The following is a 21,195-nucleotide window of genomic DNA, read 5'->3' as shown; positions in this document are numbered from 1 at the left end:
TCAGCAGGTTTAGAAAATAAAAGACAGATTGCAAAGAACCATGCAGTCCATGCTTAGACACACATAGAATATGTTCTGGACTACAAAAATACCTTATGTTCTGTTGAAAAACGTTTAATATTTAATCTAATTCTGTCAGATGTTTACAAGAGTTTAGTTTGAATAAGCTTATTTCACACCAATACTGGTACTTTACAGATACCATCTTAAAAAAAAAAAAATCAAGTGCCGTATGAACATTTGTGTCATACTGTCCATGATTACTGGTAACGTTCTAATGCACATGTGCAACTTCAGACAATAAAGCAATCCTTTAGCTATAAAAGAAAATTTTAACCCATACTACCAATATACCTGGGAACAACTGAAAATGCTTACACTTTGGCTGAATTGAAATCTGTATGATTTTGACTTCACTAAATATTGAAAATCATTAAAATGATGAACAGAACGTCTTCTGATACTAGGCATAGTTACTTACTTTGGCATTTTCTTCTGTATTTAGTTTATTACCCTTTAACAGAATGATCTTGAAAGGGTTGGAAATATCCCATACACTCTGAGAAGGGAAACAAAGATACAAGTTCGTTCTTAATCAGTGTAACATACTGAGACCTATTTTATATAAGCTAAGCATTTTAAGCAAGCCAAATACAAACAGAAAAAGATACATTTTTAAAAATATAAAACTGAAATCTTAAAAATTAAATTGGTTATCATAACTGCAAGAGCATACAAGATGCCCTAAAGGGAAAAAAAGTTAGAAAAAACACTCAGCTGACAGGGGGGTGGGGTGAGAAAATACACTGAGTACTGCTTGCTGACAATAAGCCTTCAAATTTATTGTTCATTCTGTATATACAAAGAGTGTAACAGAGCAAAGTCTGTCCACATTTCTTCGAATGACAGTACATAAACTATTAGGCTCCAAGTTTAGCAATAAAGGAAGCACCATATTAAAAGAAAAGTCAGATGTAAATGATGGCAAAAGTTGCCATCACTGAAGTGGCACCACCATGTAAGATATCGGGGCTACTAAGAGAGATCACAGCCCAAGCTCGTGGAGCCTACACATGGTGCTGAAGTGGAAGAATCCAGGTTCTCTGCAATAACTTCTTCAGCTGCTGGTAACAGATTATTATCCGCTCTTCTGGGTTGTGAATAAAAGTAGAATCAATAGCAATGGAAAGGAAACAGTGTGGAGAAGGAGGATGAATGACGCGAGGGAAGATAAGAAATTTCCAAAAAGCCTCAAGGTCTGCTATTTCTGATGTAGACCTCCTCACAAGCAACAGGAGGCTCTGAGTAGACCCACGTGACCTACACTGGAAAACAGTAGTAATAGCAGCACAAATCCCAGGCGTTGTGATTTATATTCCACAAGTCACTGTCCTTTCGGATATTAGATATTCTCCATATCAACTTACTGTTGTTGCTCTTGTTTTTTTTGGTGGCAGAGGAAGAGGAAGGTTGGATGATTTTCGGTTTATGGCAGCTTCTATGGCAATCATCTCCTGCTCACACATTTTCTTTATGGTGCAACACTCAACGAGAGTCAGCTGAGGAAGAGTCCTGTTCATCACACAGTTGCGTATATACTGAAAGCCCACGGAAAACAAGTTGTTATCAGCTAGCAGACTAATTCTACAGCAACTTTCAAATCAAAGAAACAATAATATATTGCAAAGATAAAAAGGAAATGGTGCACTGTATTTTACAATTGGAGAGGGCAGCAGGCATGAGGAGGAAGTGTAGTACTGTTCAGCACAGCTGACCAAGGTCAAATTTTGGCCAAGGCACTAGAGAACTGTTACAGTAAGGTCCGAAGAGCTTTATGTACCTGAAACTGAATTAATGGGTGATCGCCAAAAACATATTCTAGCCTTCCGCTAACTTGCAGCACGTAGTCAGCAGGATCAACTTCCTCATCTTCTTTCCCATGGATAGTCAAACGTTTTCGGATTGCCAGCTCATTCAGCTTGATGGGATTCATGTTAGGAGACACCTGAAAACTAAATACATCCTAACAAAACACAAACAGGAACACTGAATGTCAAGCTTGTCATAGTCAGACATACAAGACTTAAATCGTAGCATGCACAATAGGTAGAAATACTTAACTGTTAAAGACAGTCTATTTCAACACTTACAGTTAACCTCTAGATCTTCAGTGCAGTCACAGCAATAGTCACCCTAAAAGCTGCAAAATGGTCAATTCCCAAACTCTGACAGTATCAGAAAAACTTTTAAGAACACAGAACGTTATCTAATTGATTCAGCAGTGATTTAAAGACTTCTAGATCAGGATATCGATCTAGAAGCTTGTATTTTAGACTGTGAATGAGGCTGACAATAAATCATGCATACATTTAAAGGTATTTAGCAGTATTAGATGTGTAAATTTTTCTTCTTTCTGGCCACCAGCAAGTTATCCTCTTCCTAGGTACCACTGTACTCAGAAGAAAAAGAAAGCTTCAAGTAATAAAGCAGAAGAAACTGTTAGTTTGCCTTATGTACAAACCCACCATCTTATTTGGAGGTGTGCAGAAAAAGAGGGGGAGCAGCCAACAGTGTTCTGAATACAACATGGAAAGACTGCATTTTCAAAGAAAATTTTTATCATAACTTTAGAGGCTATCTACATATTTCCAAAGTATCTCTAATTTTGATGCATTCCAAAAAGGCACAGGTAAGACGTTACTTTCTTTTTTTTAAATCTTAAAAAAAATGTCAAGTTGATTTAAATTTCCTAAAGTAAAAGATTGTCTGTGAAATCTTTCAGCTCCCTTCATCGGCCACATTATGCTCTGCACGCGTTCATTTGCAAAGGTGGATTCAGTGAGTTCTGGGGTTTTGATTTTTTTATTTACACACACACTCAAAGATGCAAGCATTCTAAAAGCAGTTATTTACAAGTGTGAAGTGTTGTCTGGTTTACATTCTTTTGACTTGTGCTTTACCTGTACAGAAGTTCACTGGTAAGAAGCCAAGCTGCCCTAATGGAAAAATCTAACTCTGTAGAATCATAGGATGTTTTGGGTTGGAAGGGACCCCTAGAGGGGTCATCTAGTCATCTAGTCCAACCCCCCTGCAGTGAGCAGGGAAACTGCTAACTAGATCAGGTTGCTTAGAGCCCCATCCAACCTGGTCTTGAATGTTTCCAGGAATAAAAGGGACTGTAAAGTCAGGCAAAATTAATTCTCTATTTTCTCAGTTTCTGCATGGCTCATAAGAGCTTCCCCCTTTCAGAAAGCTGCCAAAGCATGAAGGCTTTCTTCTCCTATCATAACTGATAGTGAGTAGACAGGGAAGGACACTTTTTCCTCCCAGGAAGCTAGTGCTCTATGATGGCTGCCTTACTTCCAAATTGTAGGCCTCTACACATATGTCGCAGAAATGGGGATCAGTCTCTTTCTCTTGCTCCGGAGACAATTAGGTAGCTCACCCACACATTCTAGACAAAAAGTATCTTAATATTCCTTTCTCTCGTCTTGCAGCATTCCTACTGAAAGAACACAACAGTCCCCATATATTCCTATTTAATTCTCCTGAGACGATTTTTAGTACTCGGTGCAAGTACTAAAGTCTAGAACAGAGTTTACCGCTCTAAAAAGCAGCTCAGATTTGAACTGTTAATAGCTTTGAAGGTCAGAACTGGCAGCAGAAGTATTTGAAACATCTGAAATGTCAGCAGCCTAAGCTATTACAGTGGCAGGCATTCTGCAGCATTCTGCAGCAGCATAAGCTTTTGCACTGCTTTTGTATTGTTATCATATGCATATATATACACAGTATCTTAATCAAAAGCTGACAAACAGATATTCTCACTCCTAGACAACTACAAGTCCTCTACTAAGCCAAAGAGGACTGGAAAAAGGTTTTGTCACAAAATCACCTATTCATTCAGCATCAGCTAGTGTTACTGGTGGCCAAATTTGGTATTGACCTCTGCATTTAGTGTTTCCAGAATCAGATGATTTTGCCACTTTGGATTTTTTATTTTTGAAGTTAAAAGGATAGCATCAGAAAGAATATAGCTTTGTAAATTAAATCAGCTGAATCATTAGAAAATCAGTATCTAGCACCTAGGTCAAAATGGACATCAAATATAGCTTGATACATGTACACACTTGTGAGACTTTAAGGTTTCCCATGCTGATCACTCACTGTTATCAAAAAGAACACAGTGCAAAAATGAATAATGGGAACAATGGACTCAAGTAGAATCAGCAACTTCAACATCAAAAAAAATGAAGCCAAATCATTTTAGGTGGAAACTAAAGGGGCTTTTAATTTAAAAATAAGCTATGGATCTGTTAGCTGAAATAAAAAGGTAACTCTCAAGTCTCAGTGTTTTATTTGTCTATATCCATGTCTAGCATGAGAAATACTAATTCCTCTTTTTTTAAAGTGTATTGCTCAACCTAATTAGCAGATAAACCTCAAAGATGTTAAACAATGAATCACAACAAAAGTGTTGAATATGTTGCCTCCTAATTCACCAGCATCTCCTGAACCTAAAATTGAACGCTAGCAAAGCAATACCGTAACAGTTGGCCAAAAAAGTCCTGACAACTTTGAGTTATGTCTTATGTTTCAACGAAGGAGAAATAATACGGAATATACAAGTTGTACGTTTTGACTTTAGAGACAGAACTGCAGGTTCACATCTTCACTTTCTTTCAAGAGTCAAGGACCCTGGTAAAAGAATTTGCATTTTAAAGCAAACACCATAACATTAGTATTCTATTTCATTTACATCCTTGATCAGTCACATGCTAGTTCAGATGAGGATCAAGAATAGTACAGGAAATATGATGAACAACCATTCCTACCTGGCAGTTATCAAAATGAACAGCTACTACAAGATTTCCACTATAGAGCTTATCTTGGAAGCTCTCTGGGATAACAGGTTCCTGTTCTGGTGGGTAAGTGTGCTTTAACCAGTCCATCCAGGAGAGACCCACAAGTGACTGAATCTTTTCTTCACTGATTCTACGCATTTTAGCTCGGAAGTCATTCACTTCAGGATCTTGTAAGGCATCAAACTCATGGAGACCTGAGAGAATTCAAGCAAACAAAAGGATACATACCTGTACAAATACTGCCCATCTATTTACTATTCCACTGAAACTTTTATTATCTTTAAGTTAAGGTTACATAAGTGGTTTTCTTCAGACATCCCATCCAAAACAGGTGTTCAAAATTGAGTTGGGTTCGACCTTGCCCTGTACATCAGTAGACTTACAAAGTTGCTTGTACAATTCCTATGCAACCTGGCATGCGAGTTTAGCTTAAACAGGAAGAACCAATGCCTCTCTTCGGTACTATTAAATGGAAAACCTAACCTCACCCTGAGTTCAAGATAGTTTGGAAAGTTTGAAGTCTCTCCTCACAACAGCAAATGTAAAGAAAGCACAGCAAATGCATCATAAAGACCACAGAGGCGAAGAGGTGCTTGCAAACTTTTTTTTTTTTAAATGCCACAGAAAGAGGACAATCTTTTTTAGAAAAGAAGACAAAAAGAAGGATAATGGGACTGTAAGTCAAAATGCTAGGACTGAAATTTCAACCAAAGACCAGTAAAGTTCCTTTCCTTTAAAGCATGTGAAGACAGAATACGCAGTGGAGAGTCCACACAGCTGTGATTCTTCAGTACTTCAGGAGGTATAGGGCCTGCAAGTGTTTCTTTCTTTCTTTTTCTCCTGAACTTTCAAGGACATTGTCCAAATTACACAAAGCACCAAACACTTTCTGAGAACAAAACACTAAGTTTAGAAGCTTAGACAGGAACACATTTTTTCCACTGCTAAGGTAGAGAATAGGGGCTGTATAAGGAAGGATCTTGCACAGCTATAATAAGCAAAATATTCAATCAAAGAATGTGAATCTCTCAGAATCTGTCAGAATATGTCTGAATGGTTAAACTGGCTAACTGCTTCCATTGTCAGCTTTAACAAATAGGCAGACAGCGTACTGCTGAAATCTAAACAAAACCTGCAGTCTTTATAAAAGAGCTAACAATGGTCCATTGTTTTAAAACAAGACATATGACCTCACACGACCCTGTCAATCTTAATTGTATAACCAAGCAGAGTAGATTTAAAAGCTGAAAATTCTGAAATAACATCAAGAACAAGTTACTGTGAAACTTCTAAAAATAGCTTTTCATTGTTTGCTGAAAATCAGCGCCATAACTGAGAGCAGAAACAAGAATCATATTGTTAACCAACTCAGAAACCATGTACAAAAAACCATAATAATTTCTAGTTTGCTGTTAGGCTGTTTATGATAACACTTTTCAGGGATTATGCTTTCCTTCACTTAGTAATAGTATTACAGATTTTTCCCTCCTCTAGTAAGATAAAATGTGCTCAATTGATGTAGTAATACGATACAGAGCCGAAATGCAATACAGAAAGTAGCTTTCAACAATTTTGAAATGTTTCATCTTGAGTATTTAAATTCTTTTAAACTACATCAGTATTAGTTTGAGAATGGTAAATTCTGTCCGGGAAATAATTCCCCCCTCCCAATTTTTCCACTGTTACCTGCCCAATTAAGACCCTCACACAAAACAAAGTTTACCCTCATTTTAAAAAAAAAAAAAAATTAAGTGTAATTACCTTTGCCTATAAGGACACCTATTTTAGAATCCAACTTTTCTCCTGGATCACAATTCCTTGTCACTAGTTTAAGGACGGGAAGAAAGGGTCTAACATCACAAAGTCTCCGTGTTTCATCCTCTAACTCTTCATGTACAGCAGTCTGATTCACACATGAGAACATGTAAGAGTCAATCTCCATGAGGAGATGAAAGAGTGGATAGGCATGTGCCTGCTTCCATAACAGCTGCAAAGAAAATAAGCAAATAAATAAAACAAAACAAGAAAGCATGGACATATCTTGCGGCACTGAAGTCAACATTAATTTCCATTTATGTTCCCAAAAGAACATAAGAGTAACATGTTTGCTAACGTGGTTCATTTTTATCCCTATATATCATTACATATTTACTTTGCTTTGTTCCAGTAATTATTGTAATATATAGACAGTAAGTTCCCACTATGGAACTAATTCATGAATAAAAAAAAAATCCCCTGTTGTCTGGAGAAGCTTAAAGTAAATTTATTTCTAAATTGCTGGCATGCCACTGAGCCATGCAACTCACCCACAGAACACCAAACAATGCTTTCCTGAACTGAACACTTAAGTAGCAGATTATACCTTAAGTAAGACAAATGTATCAAGTACATAAAATACATCAAATCCTTAACAGAAATCAAAATTGGAAGTAAAAAGAGCTCTCCAAACTTAAATACTATTCAAATTCGTATCTGTGAGAATATTTTTGTCCTAATTTTAAAAAGTTTACATTTTATGGATTTGTTTCTGAAACTTACTTTGAAACAGGAACTGAAGGATCAATAATGCAATGGCAAAAACCTCTTCTCTAATAATTGGAGCTGAACCAAACTCCTTTTGCCAAACTGAACATACCTGCATATATTTCATAGATTTGTACAATGAATTCTGCCGTCCAGAAATATATTCCAGCATATTTTGCCTAGCTGAGTGAGAGCTGAACCCAGCAACTACCTTTGGTGTAGAGCAAAAATTCCAACTTCAAAGGTATCAGAAGATTAAATCTATTATTGCCCATGTTCTTCTCCAATAGCTAGTTATATTGATTAAAAATCTCTACCTTTTTTTTTTTCTCCTGAGTTGTCTAACTTCAATTTCCACCTACTTATATCCCTTAATGATTGTAAAATTTAAAGAGCCATGAAGTCCCTGAAACTGACTTCCACTGAAAGCAGCCATTTCCACCATCCCAAGTATTGGCGTGGTAGAATTATAAAGTCTACAGAAATGAAAAATTCTTCAGCCCTCAAATAATCAGTTGTTTTTGCTCTGTTCTCTTATTTTAATCCCAACAGTTTCATGTACAAGATGAGCTCCTTATATTTGCTCTCAAGTCCTCGATACAGGGTCCACGTATTAGGGCTTGTCACAGCAACACAGTGGGAGCAAAGTTACTAGTCCGGTATGCCGTCAAAGTCCTCATTTTTGTTTTGTTTTCAAATACAGTGGTTTCCATGAAAGACCTCCGTAATGTAAGTTCGATCAACATTCCTTTCCTTTGAAAAACAGCTCCATATCAATGGAACCTGTTTCTAGCATGTTAAGTTTCAATGTGTCACAACCATCAAGAAGACCAGAACGCTTAGTTCAAGTCCCTTAATGTTGTCACACACTTGTTTTTTAAATTCTTTTTCAGTTGAAATCACTATCAGCCATTACATTATCTTACCCACCAACTAACATGTAGTTGCCCAGGTTACCCTTTTACTAAAACAACAATATTTTTCCAGTCTGAATTATTTCAAGTATTTCAGTATAGCACAAAACTTATTTCTTGGATCACTTTAATTTGTAGTGGCACTCTCATTTCTTCTAAAATACTAAGTGGTCTACTGCATTAAAAAAAACCAAAACAAACCCCAAACTTCAGTGCCTAGAAAGTTTCAAATTAGAAGTACAATGAATAACATGAAGCTACTCCTGATGCAAAGAAAATAATTTCTATAAACAAGTGAATACTGTCAGACTGAATAGGAATGAAAAACAATGTACTTATTTACTAGGCAATGCAATAGAATGAGAAATCACACTTCTTCATTTTCTTTTAGAAGTTTACTATGCTCAAGGAGCAGATTACTTGGTGGTGTAATTCACCCACTCCCTAATTCCAAAGTAACTTGTCTAAAAGCCCTCACATGGCCGTTACCTGATGAAAGCTCAGTTGATTATTCTTTAATCTCTGTGGTTACTTCTTTATATGCTCCCCTTCCTTTGATTTGAGTATTCCCTCACTTTTTAAGTGATGCCCTACAAGGGACTTGTACAACTCCTTTAAGAAGTGGCATACATAGCTTTTAAAGCATCCATCTTTGGTGTCAATCACAAGAAGCAGGCACACAATCTGACACTTCTACATTAAAAATCAAATTACACACAGCGTCTCCTGTTTCCACTTTAATCAGAGAAATGTTAAATAAACATACAATGTATTACCAATGTGTTAAAAAGAGGTTTAGATGTAGCAATCCAGTATTAATATAGAGCTGTTTGCATAATCTCTGCTGAAGTGTAACCATCAGCAAGAAGTAATTTCTCTGAACCTTGCCATCTGCCCCAAACCATTCCAAATCCCCAGACACATACACATCTTTATTAATCAATCTGCTATGCACACGCCTTCAATACATTATTTTTTATGCCTACTCAAATTCATTACTTGATTTGCCAAAAGGCACGTGAAAATCAGAAACAGCACTCATTCCAGATATGTTAACTTTTCAGTTAATTGACTATTTGGTATTACCTGTTTAATCTGAGATATGGTGGCATCTCGAGGAACATCCAGGTTGATGTAGATTCCAGTGGGCAACAGGAAGTCCACAGATATCGAGCCATCAGCACCAATCTGTGAATCCACTGCCCAGATGTCAAGGCTGTCTGTCACGGCAGGAGGCATTATGGAATCTCAATAATATCATAACCACATGGCCTTAGGGGAAAAAAAAAAAAAAAAAAAAAAAAAATATCTGTATATGTAACCTTCTATAATTAGACACACATTTTAAAGCCTTTGGAAAGTTTACATAAGCCTGCTTGTACAGCTCAGCTTGCAAGTCTGGGGTCTCAAATGCCAGTACTGTAAACACATAAGCATAGTTTTACTCATTAATTCCATTTAGTATAATAAAAGTACTTGACTGGTAAAGCGCTATTGTTGAGATGTTTATATCATTAAGACAAAGTAATAAGAGAAAAAAATAACTAATCAGAGGTTAGATAAAACAAAGTTAGAAATTAATTTTAGATTTTTTAATAAACTATTTACCTGCATAAAATACAATCTAAGTAAATTCTTGGGAGAAGCATGGAAATATTTAATATGAAAACAGACAATCACTTCCATAATTGTTTTTGCAAATTTCCTGTTAGTTGTCCACAAATGTGGCCAGAGCTACATATTCAACTTGGAAGTCTACATTAATAGCAGAAAAACCATCCTCAGCCCTATTAGAAAGTGACATTTTCCTCTAAAGACAATTTATCTCAATTCACGCTCCCTTTAAAAGAAAGATCACCTCCTATGAGTTCAACCCACAGTGTAAACTACATCCAATGCAAGGTAGGGGGAAACCCTTTGTGTGATCTACTTCAACTCACTACACTGGTTTCCTGATTACTTATCCTTCATATTTCAAGACATTTTTATGTACTCTTAACGTTATCACTAGTTTTTCTGACCTTCCAAGTCTTACCCTTTCATGACCACTAAAGATGCGTTTTCCTTTCAATCAGTATTCACTGAAGTTATTACCTTCCTCTTCATCCAGACAATGCTCTTGAGCTGACAAAGGGTTGGGAAGTGTTGTAAAACACTTTTGTAAAGCACTTCTCCAATAAAAGCAAGTTACCCCTCTACACCTTTCTAATTCTTGTTGGACATCACAAGATGTGGGAAATCAACAGTTGTAAAAAATAAGCCAGAATGTGCAGCTCCACTACTACTACAGCTTTTTCTATCGCTCCCTCCCTTCTCTTCTAGATCCCTTCTCTGCTATGAAATCATGCCTGTTCTACTTAGCTGAAGGTATTTCCCTTACTACAGCACCAGCAGAAAAAGCAGGATGTAACCAATACACTGGGCTGCTGTTCTTTATACATCACAGACCAGGTTCAAACAAGTTCATCAGCAAATTTAAAAAAGAAAAAAAAAATTAGCACAACAGCATTCTGGAAAGCCAATCACCACTGCTGACTACATTGCTAAAAAGTCTGTTTGACACAATATTTTCCCCTTTGATAAGACACTAGGCAAAAATCCATTATCAAAAGGTAATCCTTTCTACAGGTTCTAAAGCTACAAAGGCATATACCTAGACACAGGACAAGACTGCCTAAATTGGTCATGCCATAGAATTGCAGATAATTATCATGCTGTGCAGACTTTCCAAATGTATATGCATTTATGAATATAGCTTTTCAATCCCAAAGCACTTCATTATTATTTTCCTCCCAAAACAAGCAACGAGACATTTTTTTTTTATAATACACTATAATAGAACCTGCCACAAAACTCCAGGAGACCAACTACATGATAACAAATGTGTTTTATTCCACTCCCTCTCCAGCTTATCTTTTTTCATTATAAAACACCTTAGTTCGGTTAAAGTCACACCACCAGCTACTAAATCCAAACTTTATGATATGCAGGAGTTAACCCTTAATTTACAGTGAGTTAAATTTGTTTGCTATTCCTATTTCAGAAATTTAACGCTTTTAAATTGGTAGGCTTTTAAACCAAGTAATTTGCTATATGCATCATCACCCTTAACCAACAACAGAAATACGAAAGTGGTACTTCAGAAAGTCTCTTTGTAATCCCCTGCTTTATACAGACAGCTTGCAACAAAACAAATAAGCAAGCAAGCACGCGCAGGGGAAAGCTGAATGTGAATGTGCCTACAATGGATAATAGAATATGCCAGCAGTGCAAAAATCTAACAACTAGAGAAGCAAAACTTTTCATTGACAAAAAAGCTATTCATATTTTGTACATATTACAAAGGGCTGCTCAGTGCAAACTTTTACTGATCACCACTGTTAAACAAATAGTACCATTTAAATTGTCACTAAAATATTCACAGTCCATCTCTGCCTCATATTCCTTCATATTGGTTTCTATCCCTCCAGCTACTATAAATATATAAAATGGCTCATCTAACATTTGGAAAAATTCAAGAGATTATAATCTCCAGCAGAAAAAGGGGGTTGACTAGAAAGAACAGAAATCTCCTAAAGCTTACCAGTCACCAATGGAATGGCAGGCCCAAAACCCACATGGAGCCCAGCTAAATACTCAAAGCAGCTGTTTGGTACCGCAGCTGTGCTACTATCAGCTTGCCAGTTCAAAGCTGCCTTAGATATGAGATGACATGCTTAGGTCTCACCTCTAACTGCCATGTAAATACACTGAGTAATTGTCCTGGTTTTGGCTGGGATAGAGCACCCAAATAATTTTGAAACCTTTCCATTCAGCCTTAGCAAAGTTGTGAGGACCCATGCAAGCATAGCTGCTGCCAACACATCTTGTTACCACACCAAGTATGTGGATCACTTAATATTTTGTTTGTACTACATAAAAATATAGTAGAATTTTCATTAACAGCATACAAAGCCCTTTACCTTTCAGAAAGCATAAACACATAGGGAAAAGTATTTTTCCTCATCAGAAGCAACAATTAGGGAGCTAGCTCCTACCATCACCATTATCAAACAATGGTTTGTCATCATTAGGTCCTCATTCCCTAAACAAATCCACTACACTGCATCAGACAATCAAACAAAAAGAACTGGTGGGTGGGAATGTAGACCTGATGACAATAAGAAAATGAGGTATGAAAATATTTTATCTTAATTACCAGATCTTTACCAATCCATCCATTCACTCATCAATGGGTGTGGAAAGTTTAACATAGAATCATGGTGCGCGAGCTCTTGAATTGTCTAAATGAAAAACTTAACCCCACACCATGCAACACAGACTACACTATAAGAATAACACAGCATCTACGCAAGAAATCTGGAGAAAATGTGTAGTTTCTCATTACCAATCAGTGTAACTTTAACAAGATGCTATTTAAATGGGATATTACTTCTTTTCTCCCATCCAGCTACTTCTAGCCATAAAATCTTGTCTGCAATTTTGTTGTAACTGAAATAGCAGACACAGAAAAATCATTTGAGTTATGCAAAACTAAAGACTTTTCATACTTGAATGCACACAGTCTATATTTGGTTATCTTCTGTGGTTATCATGGTAAAATGAAATGGTATGGCCATTATAAAGCATTACTTGAATAGGTACAGAAGCAAGGAAAATATTAATCTATTCTACGTAGTTATTTCATTCATAATTTCTATTTTAATTCAGCATAAGGTCTTTTCTATTTTCAGCCTCTTTCAGATGTTTTTCCACAACATTTGCAATTGTTGAAACCACTTTAGTGCATCAACAGGAGTTTAATATATTCAAAGCAGCAAGACTTAAAAATGCTGCTACATACCCTATAACCTAGAGATCACACATAAAGTTCTTGTAAGGTATTTGTTTATAACTACGGACTTCCAACACAGACATCAGAATCTTTTAAAATTCCATTTACATTTTCAATTAAGAAGAGAAGAGCAATCATCACGCCAATCCGAGCATGCTAGGAAGCTATTCTTGCTTTCTGGCATATTTCCTTCCTCAGGTTAGTGCCTTTTACAGTCAGCACCCAGTTTCCACCAGTAGCTGACATCACAGGGGTCAAGAGAGAACAAGTATTTATAGTGAGAATAACACCAATTGCCAACATAAGATGGCTGTGAGAATGAGTCATGGGCCAAACTGTAACATGTGTGGTGGCACTAGTGACTAACAATATCACATCTAGTAACTGAAACAAAGGCAGAAAGCCATCTGGATTGGGAGCAATAACACAAGAGACATTTTAAAACAACTTCCAGCTAAAGGAAAAAACCAGCAATCAAAATAATAATAAAAAGCTATTTCAGGCTGTTAACCTCATAGCTATTCTTACCTATTGTCACAGTAAAAAACAACTTCTCATACAAAAGAAGGAAGTCATTAAAAGAGTACTTAATCTTGGCTACTCAAGTATCTAACCAATGATTATTTGAATTTAATAGCAGCAAACCCCAAAACTAATGCTTTTTTAAGTCACAGCATACAAACCTTCCCATATAAAGTGTAAATTTGGTCTAGATTTTGACTTACACATTTCAGATCTACGTGTATGTGTGTCTACATAGGCACACACAATCTTATAACAGCTCAATTTGTATTTTAATAGACCAGCAGTTCTGAAACAGCTGCTTGGAGTGATGGAAATATATGGAACACAGATTAGTATAACATCTGTAGAATGACAAACAGAGAAAGAAAATTTAACACTCATCTTTGTATTAACTTATTTAAAAGTACACAAACAAGAAGCCCTACAATAAGGTTTCTCAAACTAAGACAACTGCCTGCAATTTTTCTATCTATAAATCATACATCTGGTATGTGCACTAAGCATGAAGACTGAAGTAGAAAAACTATCACTACAAGCCATCAACATCTAGACTGTAAGCCTCCAACTGTGCCATACTACGGTCTTCATAACACACTCCCAGTGAGGCTGTGCCATACAAGGCCAGTCTTGCTGACAGCTGGAGGGGAATGCGGGCAACCTCCCTTCTGCTCCCTCCACTCTGGGCTGCCCAGTTCTGTTCCCCTGCCTCACACCCGCTTCAGCGCATGTCAAGTCTCCTCATTAACCCTTTCAGCTTACCATCCAGGTGGAATCAATGAGTGATCTTCTTCCACATTATCTAGTTGAATAAAGTCACAGAAGGATCTGAAGAGTACCAAAGCCTCCGAAAGAAGAATGGAAGCAGGATCTTCTCTCTTCATCAGCAGCAAGCCTCCAGATTGTGTTGTACCACTTCAGGTAACTATGGCCTCAAGGTGCAGTTTTACAACTGGTTAAAATTGATAGAAGATCACACTGCCCTTCCTGTCAGCAAGATCAGAGCACTGATCCAACTAAGACTTTAGGTATTTCTCCTCTTTAAAGTTAGTTTTCACTCAAAACAGCTTTCTAAGCAAGCATGCTGCATGAACACAGGAAGGTGGTGGTAACACTAAGCTGGGAAGAGGGCAGGACCATCCCTTCTGACAGCAGCCCAGGTTTTGAGCAACTTAAGCAACACATGAAATAAGTTTCATTTGCTTTCAGCAGGGATAAAGAATTCCCAAGTAAAAGAAAATTAAAATTCAGAATGCCTAAAGCAAAATGAATGCTTCACACTAACACAGTTCCATCTAGGTAGAAGGGGAGGGAGGAATCTAGTGAAAGATACATCAAGTTACGTAGATTTTCATCACTGATTTCTTCCATAAACATTCACTTGTCTTGACACTGCTTCACTAACAGACCAGACTGCCTGTTGGTGACTGTTTCACCATAGAAGCAATGTAAGCTATTTTTTTCTTCATTATGGATTCCTGCAGAGGGTGAGAATTTCCTCTGTGAAACCAATTGGAAAGTTACAGAATTTAATTTTCTGTCTTTCCTCTTTTATTGTGACCTTGATCACAAGATAATCAGACATTTTAAGCAGGAGAGACCAGCCAACAGACCAGTCCCAGAACAGCTATTGAGAACAGTTATGTGTTTCCAGGCACAGGGCTCTTCGCTGTTGTCGGTTTGTGGGGTTTATGCATGTGCGGGGGGGTGGTGGTGGTGTGGGTTTTGTTTTGTTTTTTAAAGGACTTACCATTTCTAGACAGACAGAAGAATTTGCTCTAGTGTTAACAGCCTTACTCCAGAAGCCAAGAGTCCTTGTAGCTTTGCCCCCACTCCTCAACAAAAGTATTTCTCATTTAACCAAAGAGACCACCAGGAAAGGAAAAAATAAAACAAACAAACAAAAAAAGCACTCCCAGAAAAAGGCTGCTTCTTCATCGATTCCTAGAAGGGTTTCAGGAACAATGACAATCAACAGTAAGCTACCTATGTTTTTCTGTGAATTGCAAGGCACTCATTTTTTCTCCCTAACCAAAACATGGAACTAGAACCATGTGTGCCTGGGCTAATCTGGGCAGGTACAAAAGCAGCCTGTAAAATCAATGTAGGCAACACTTCCAGCAAGTGTCAGTCACCAGCAGAACCACTGGAACATTACACAATATCAATCAACAAAAAACAGGCATTCAGAACACCCTCAAGAGTTATGAGACTTATCTTTTAGACTAAAGGATCAGCAGGGTTTCAGAAGCTGTGGTTACAAGCTGGGATTGTGTTCCCTTAGTAAGCCATCCACTCAGAAGCTAATCCCATTTTGCTGAGAAGGCTGGCAAAACCAGTTTGTAGCAAACAATTCCACCATGATTACTTCAGGACAAGACAGCACTGAGAGCCCAGGATCACCTGGCTGCAAAGGCTTCACACCACTGCTGTAAGAGTTGTGAACTCGGTTTTACCTGCGTTGAGTAGTTAACTTGCTCATGTAAAGGAATTAAATCCAGGAGGTGTAAATATCTGACATAAGACAGTGCCGACCAAGAAGATACGAAGAACAGACTGAAGAGCGAGAAAGACATCATAGGATTATCCTAAAATGAAGAGCTGAACAAGAGAAGAGCATGCTCAGAGAGAGCAAGCCTGTCTGCAGGCACTGCAAAAAATTAGACATGGAGTAATGAACTTTCCTGTGAAAATAATTTATGATGTCAGCAAAAGACCTAGACATTAAAGAGTACTCACAAATCCACATGGATTGTTAGAAAAATCCAACATTAATCTCTGTCAGTTAAGTTCTAAAACCAACATTGTGAAGAATGCACCAATTGTGAAACTTCACACTATGGCATTAAGTTAGAAATTATCCTTTACTTGTGAACACAACACAAATCCCCTAACACTCATCCTTTGAGGTATATTTTTCTGTTATTAAAAGAACACCAATGTAGAATCCAATGCAACATTCAATCTATTATCCTGAAGCATAATCAAAAAGAATACTAATAAAAGACAAGTAAAAGAAGCTGCAAGGAAGATGGTAAATATAAACACCCACATAACAGGGTTAGAGGGTGTTTATTATCAAAATTCTGATGCCCTGTTATCTCTCACAGCATTTACTCTCCTGGGCTGCTTCATAACACCAAGAAAACCTACTCTTCAGAAAAAAATTTTTGAAGAGATACTGTACATCTGAAATGATGTCACCTACCCTTGAAATGCGGTCAAAATGCACCCTCACTTGGGTATGAAGTCCGTTTCCTTAACAACTAAGTTTCTTTTACACACCGTCTTTTCAAGTGAGGGTGCATTTTGAGGGCCCATAAGTATCTACAGCTCTTCAAGTTAAACGCAAACCTGGATTTATTTTTCTTTTCACTACAAACAGGAATAGTCACATAAAGGACAAATATCAGGAACTAGTTTGTTTTGATTACGCAAAAGCTAAGAGCACTCTGCTTATCCAGATCTTTGCTTTATATAATAAGTTACTACAACTGTTAAGCACCACATTCAAGATGATCATCGCTGTGATCAATACAGCTTTTTATCTGCAGCTTGCTCTGTCATGTGGCAGTCAAGGGGCTAAAAAAAAAAAAAGTCTTGCAGCAGTGAAAGCAGTTGAAAAGGGCCACCCTATCTAGACATACAACAGTGTTTAAACAATATCTTACTGTCCAGAACAGACTAGATGACAATCTGACCACAGTAATTTTCTAGGAAACAGCAGCAGCATATCACGTAGTCTAAGTAGAAGAAACACCAAGCACTTCCACAATATAATCATTGTAATCGTTTTTCTAACTACGCAAACATCTAGTACTATAAAAAGATGAGCAAGCTATAAATGAAATATTTGAGAACAAATAAGGGAAAAGAATCTATCAGCAAAGATGGAAAAGGAGTCAGAATATGCAGGAAGGTTTGTGTCCTATGAAACTTAGAAGGCATTTTAAAAAAAAAAAAAAATCAAAGGAAAAGTTCCTCCTTCTTTATATTCGAGAGAGGTCTGATTTCTTCTGAAGACTCTGAAATCAAATATATACATTAGATCAGTGTTCCAGTTCATTGCTCTGTAGAACTAGAGTCTCTTCTACTCCTAAAAGTGTAACAAAATCACAGCTGCTGCCACAGCCTGTGAGCTTACAGGTCCAAGACGACTGTTCTGCAGTCAATTCACTGGCAGCAGTTTCAGAGCATTGCATGAGACTCCCATTTTGCTGACTTCCACTGTATTTACACTGGCTATAACCGCACCACTTCAGACACTAGCTTGACTCTCATAAGTCACTTTGTTTCCTGCATGCAGTTTCACCTTACCTGTAGCTCACTTTCAGGGCAGTCTACAGTCAGAAGCAGTGCCGTTAGGCTTTTCCCTCTTCCTGGCTGTCCCCTGCTCCCTAGCCATACAATGGAAAAACAATACGAACAAACATTACTGGTTTTCCATCAACTCAGGGAAGGACCTGCCTCACCCCATGACCAGCAGGCACCACATCTAAAGCAAGGGTTGGGTGAGAACACTGTCATTACCCTCCAGCAGCAGTCACAGGGATGAAATTAGGTGTAATGTGGAACTGCAACCTAGGTTTTGTTTAAAGGTTTAATGCGACAGAACACCTACATTAAGCAATGCAGGTACTACTAAGAACTGTATTTTCTGTTCACTAGATCTCACAGTTCACACAGGATCAATAGTGACCCTCTTTTAAAGATGGGATCTAATGCACTGACAAAGTTTATGTCAGAAGTATGTTATTTCATACCACGCCACTGAAATTCCTATTTTGCCCTAAAGAGTGAATCCACTCAAGGTTCTGGACTTCTACAGCTGCATAGGTGAATTTCAATCTAAATTTTCAATCTAAACAAATTCAAAAAGTAAATACAAACAACTCTATTATAAATACAAATGCCTAAATCAGCAAAGCTAAGATTTTTCCACTCCAGGAACGTCATGATTATCTACCTACAATAGCAAAGATTTTAAGAATTTAAGACATCTACAGTGTAGTCTGGGAAGTTATTTTTAAAGATCATGTGGTACTATAAATATTTCCCAGCAGTTTAGGTCAACTGCCGCATGAGCTGGCCCTATGGAATAGAAAATTAAGTGTCCATTTAGTCAGGATTCCTCCAGAAATCAGAATAAAAATATCACCATTTAGTTTTCCAAAAATATCTATGTATAGAAAACATGAAAGGCCTTATTTAAATGTCATTCCCTCACAGTGCTCAGACTGGTACCAAGAGTGGTTTCTCAACTATTCCAGTCTAGATTCTCTCATTCACCTCAGGAAATACAATTTTCCACAAAGAGAATTTAATTAGGTTTAATTAGGTTTTTTCCACTGTCTCTGATTCTTTTGCCTGTTCATCTTCTGTAGCTTTATTCCTCCATAGCATTATGCACTAAGTTTTAAACACTGAAGTCAGGATTTTATCACAATGAGTAATTTCTACTTTGATATTCATTCCTCTAAATAAAAATGGCCCAGTTTTCAAGAAATGCTGAGCACCTGAATTTTCAATTGACTTCAGCAGGTTTTTTACAAAAATGCAATCATGTTAACTGGTTCCAAATTAAAATTTAATTTAATTTTAAGCAACTTGATTTAAGCAGATGGTTAAGATGACCTCTGGCCATCCCTTCCTATGGAAATTATTCCATCATTCAACAAAATTGTTATTTTAAAACTAGCTGTAAGTGATTGTCTTCAGAAAATTCTTCCTGCAAAACTAGTCTACAGGTAGAGAACAACACTATTAAAATTGTATTCCAGACTCAGAAGACTTATCAGAACTGGTTTGAACAATGAGGATAAAAAGAAAGTCTTATTCCTCATTACTTTATACTCAGGCAGGTAAACAGTTCTTGCTCCCTCCAAAGATTACTCATGATGAGCCAAACAAATGAATAAAAGTGAAGTCCCAGGCTTCTGATAGACTTCAGACAATTCACAGGCAGCACATCATTCATAACGAACACAAAATACTACGGTAACATAACCGCCTCTCACAGCTAATTCATGACTATCCTTTGCTCTATCTTGAAATTACTATATAGATACATTAAAAAATATATATAAAAATAAGGAGTTTCAGGCCATCTTTTTGTGTGGTACAGTTAAAGTGAGTTGCAGGGAGAACTAAAACTCCTTTCACATTTAAATGCTACCATCTGAAATTGTCTTTAGACACTGGATCACACTGAAGCTGGGGCCACTATAAGAAAACATCCCCTTTCAGCTGACTGGAATCCCGCTCTGCACAGTCAAGATTTGGGAGATTAGACCTGGTTAGTTCACAACCTAGATAATTCACTTTCGATAATCTAGATCAATGTAGATATTTTGTGTACTACGGGAAGGTTAGCATGATATGTTGAGTTCTAATATTAAAAAAAGATTCTACTAAACATTTACAGGATGGGATGCTCACATGGCTATTTTAAACAAAGAAAAGAGCTGAATAAAAAAGGTGAATGGAGCCGAAAAAAAAAGGTGAATGGAGCTGGAGCAAGGGAAGAAAGAGGCCTGGACAGTCAGACTGAAGGGGAAAGGAGGAGAAAGAGCTGAACCTTAAACCAGAAGAACCCTAACCCAGAACAAAGTTGTCATTTTAACACAGGTGAGTCAGACAGTTTCCTACAAAGCTGCATAACTGCTTGTGCCAGCTAAGTGAAGATATAAACAGAAGCCAGATGAGTGGTAAAAGAAGAGTGACAGTGTCTTCCAGCCCCAGGGCTGGCTTGCCACTTTACAGTTCTTAAGCTCATTTTTAAAAAAGTAAGTAAAAGTAAAGCCTAAAGGTCTGGCTTTATAATAGCCCAAGCTATTATTCAAAAGACTATGTAAGGTACTTGTCATGAATCTGAAAAGGTACATTAATAATCTGGAGTTGTGCTTTTATTGATTTATTGTACTAACTAAACTGTAGGGACCTCATCCCCCCACTGCTATACAAGAATTGTAGAAGAATTCTTAATAGTCTAACAAAAAAACCCCTATGAAATATTAAATCAGTAGCAGTTCTGCACTCTGGTATTTTCTTGCCTGTTCTACCACTCAGAGTAATTACTTGTTCCACTGTAAACAGGGAGGAAAGGAGGAGTAAACATTCCACTTACAAGACATTTAAATATATAAATGGCTAATACTTCCTCTCCTTTTGAACTGTACAAATGGACCCAGACCATCAAATTTCACCAGCAGCCAACTGTTTCCTTCAGCTATTAAAATGTTATGTCTCAAATTTATGAGCTAGATTACCTTCTACTATTAAAAAAGTTAAGACCAGAAATCAAGTCTTTCCTATATATAGATACCTCTTCACACAGGGATTAAGATATTCAATTATTTCTGATATTTCAATCAAAACCTCTAGGAAAGAGGGTTATTCTCCATCAGACAGATTGTATGCATCTAGAAAGAGAGGTTAAAAAGTGAAATAATTAAAAACAGTGGAAAACTAATTAGGAGTGAAATTTTCTCCTAAAAGGAGGGCACACAGACCAAAACAGAAAGCTATCACATAAGCA

General features: G+C 37.1%; 1 protein-coding gene across 1 annotated transcript in view; it reads right to left on the bottom strand.

Moving 5' to 3' along the window:
* PIK3CB (phosphatidylinositol-4,5-bisphosphate 3-kinase catalytic subunit beta) overlaps positions 1-21,195 on the bottom strand; it is an 83,268-nt gene that overhangs the window by 35,599 nt on the left and 26,474 nt on the right. Inside the window, exons 3-8 of the mRNA XM_009649141.2 lie at positions 9,389-9,574; positions 6,627-6,852; positions 4,836-5,059; positions 1,841-2,023; positions 1,428-1,598; positions 482-559 (exon numbers count right to left, since the gene is read on the bottom strand). Of these exons, the coding sequence (XP_009647436.1) occupies positions 482-559; positions 1,428-1,598; positions 1,841-2,023; positions 4,836-5,059; positions 6,627-6,852; positions 9,389-9,541 (1,035 nt within the window). The 5' untranslated portion in view covers positions 9,542-9,574. The remainder of the gene's footprint in view (positions 1-481; positions 560-1,427; positions 1,599-1,840; positions 2,024-4,835; positions 5,060-6,626; positions 6,853-9,388; positions 9,575-21,195) is intronic.

Source organism: Egretta garzetta, unplaced genomic scaffold (assembly GCF_000687185.1).
Source record: "Egretta garzetta isolate BGI_Z169 unplaced genomic scaffold, ASM68718v1 scaffold161, whole genome shotgun sequence".
NCBI lineage: Eukaryota > Metazoa > Chordata > Aves > Pelecaniformes > Ardeidae > Egretta > Egretta garzetta.
Note: the sequence above shows the minus strand (reverse complement) of the source record. Positions and strands in the feature narration are given on the sequence as shown.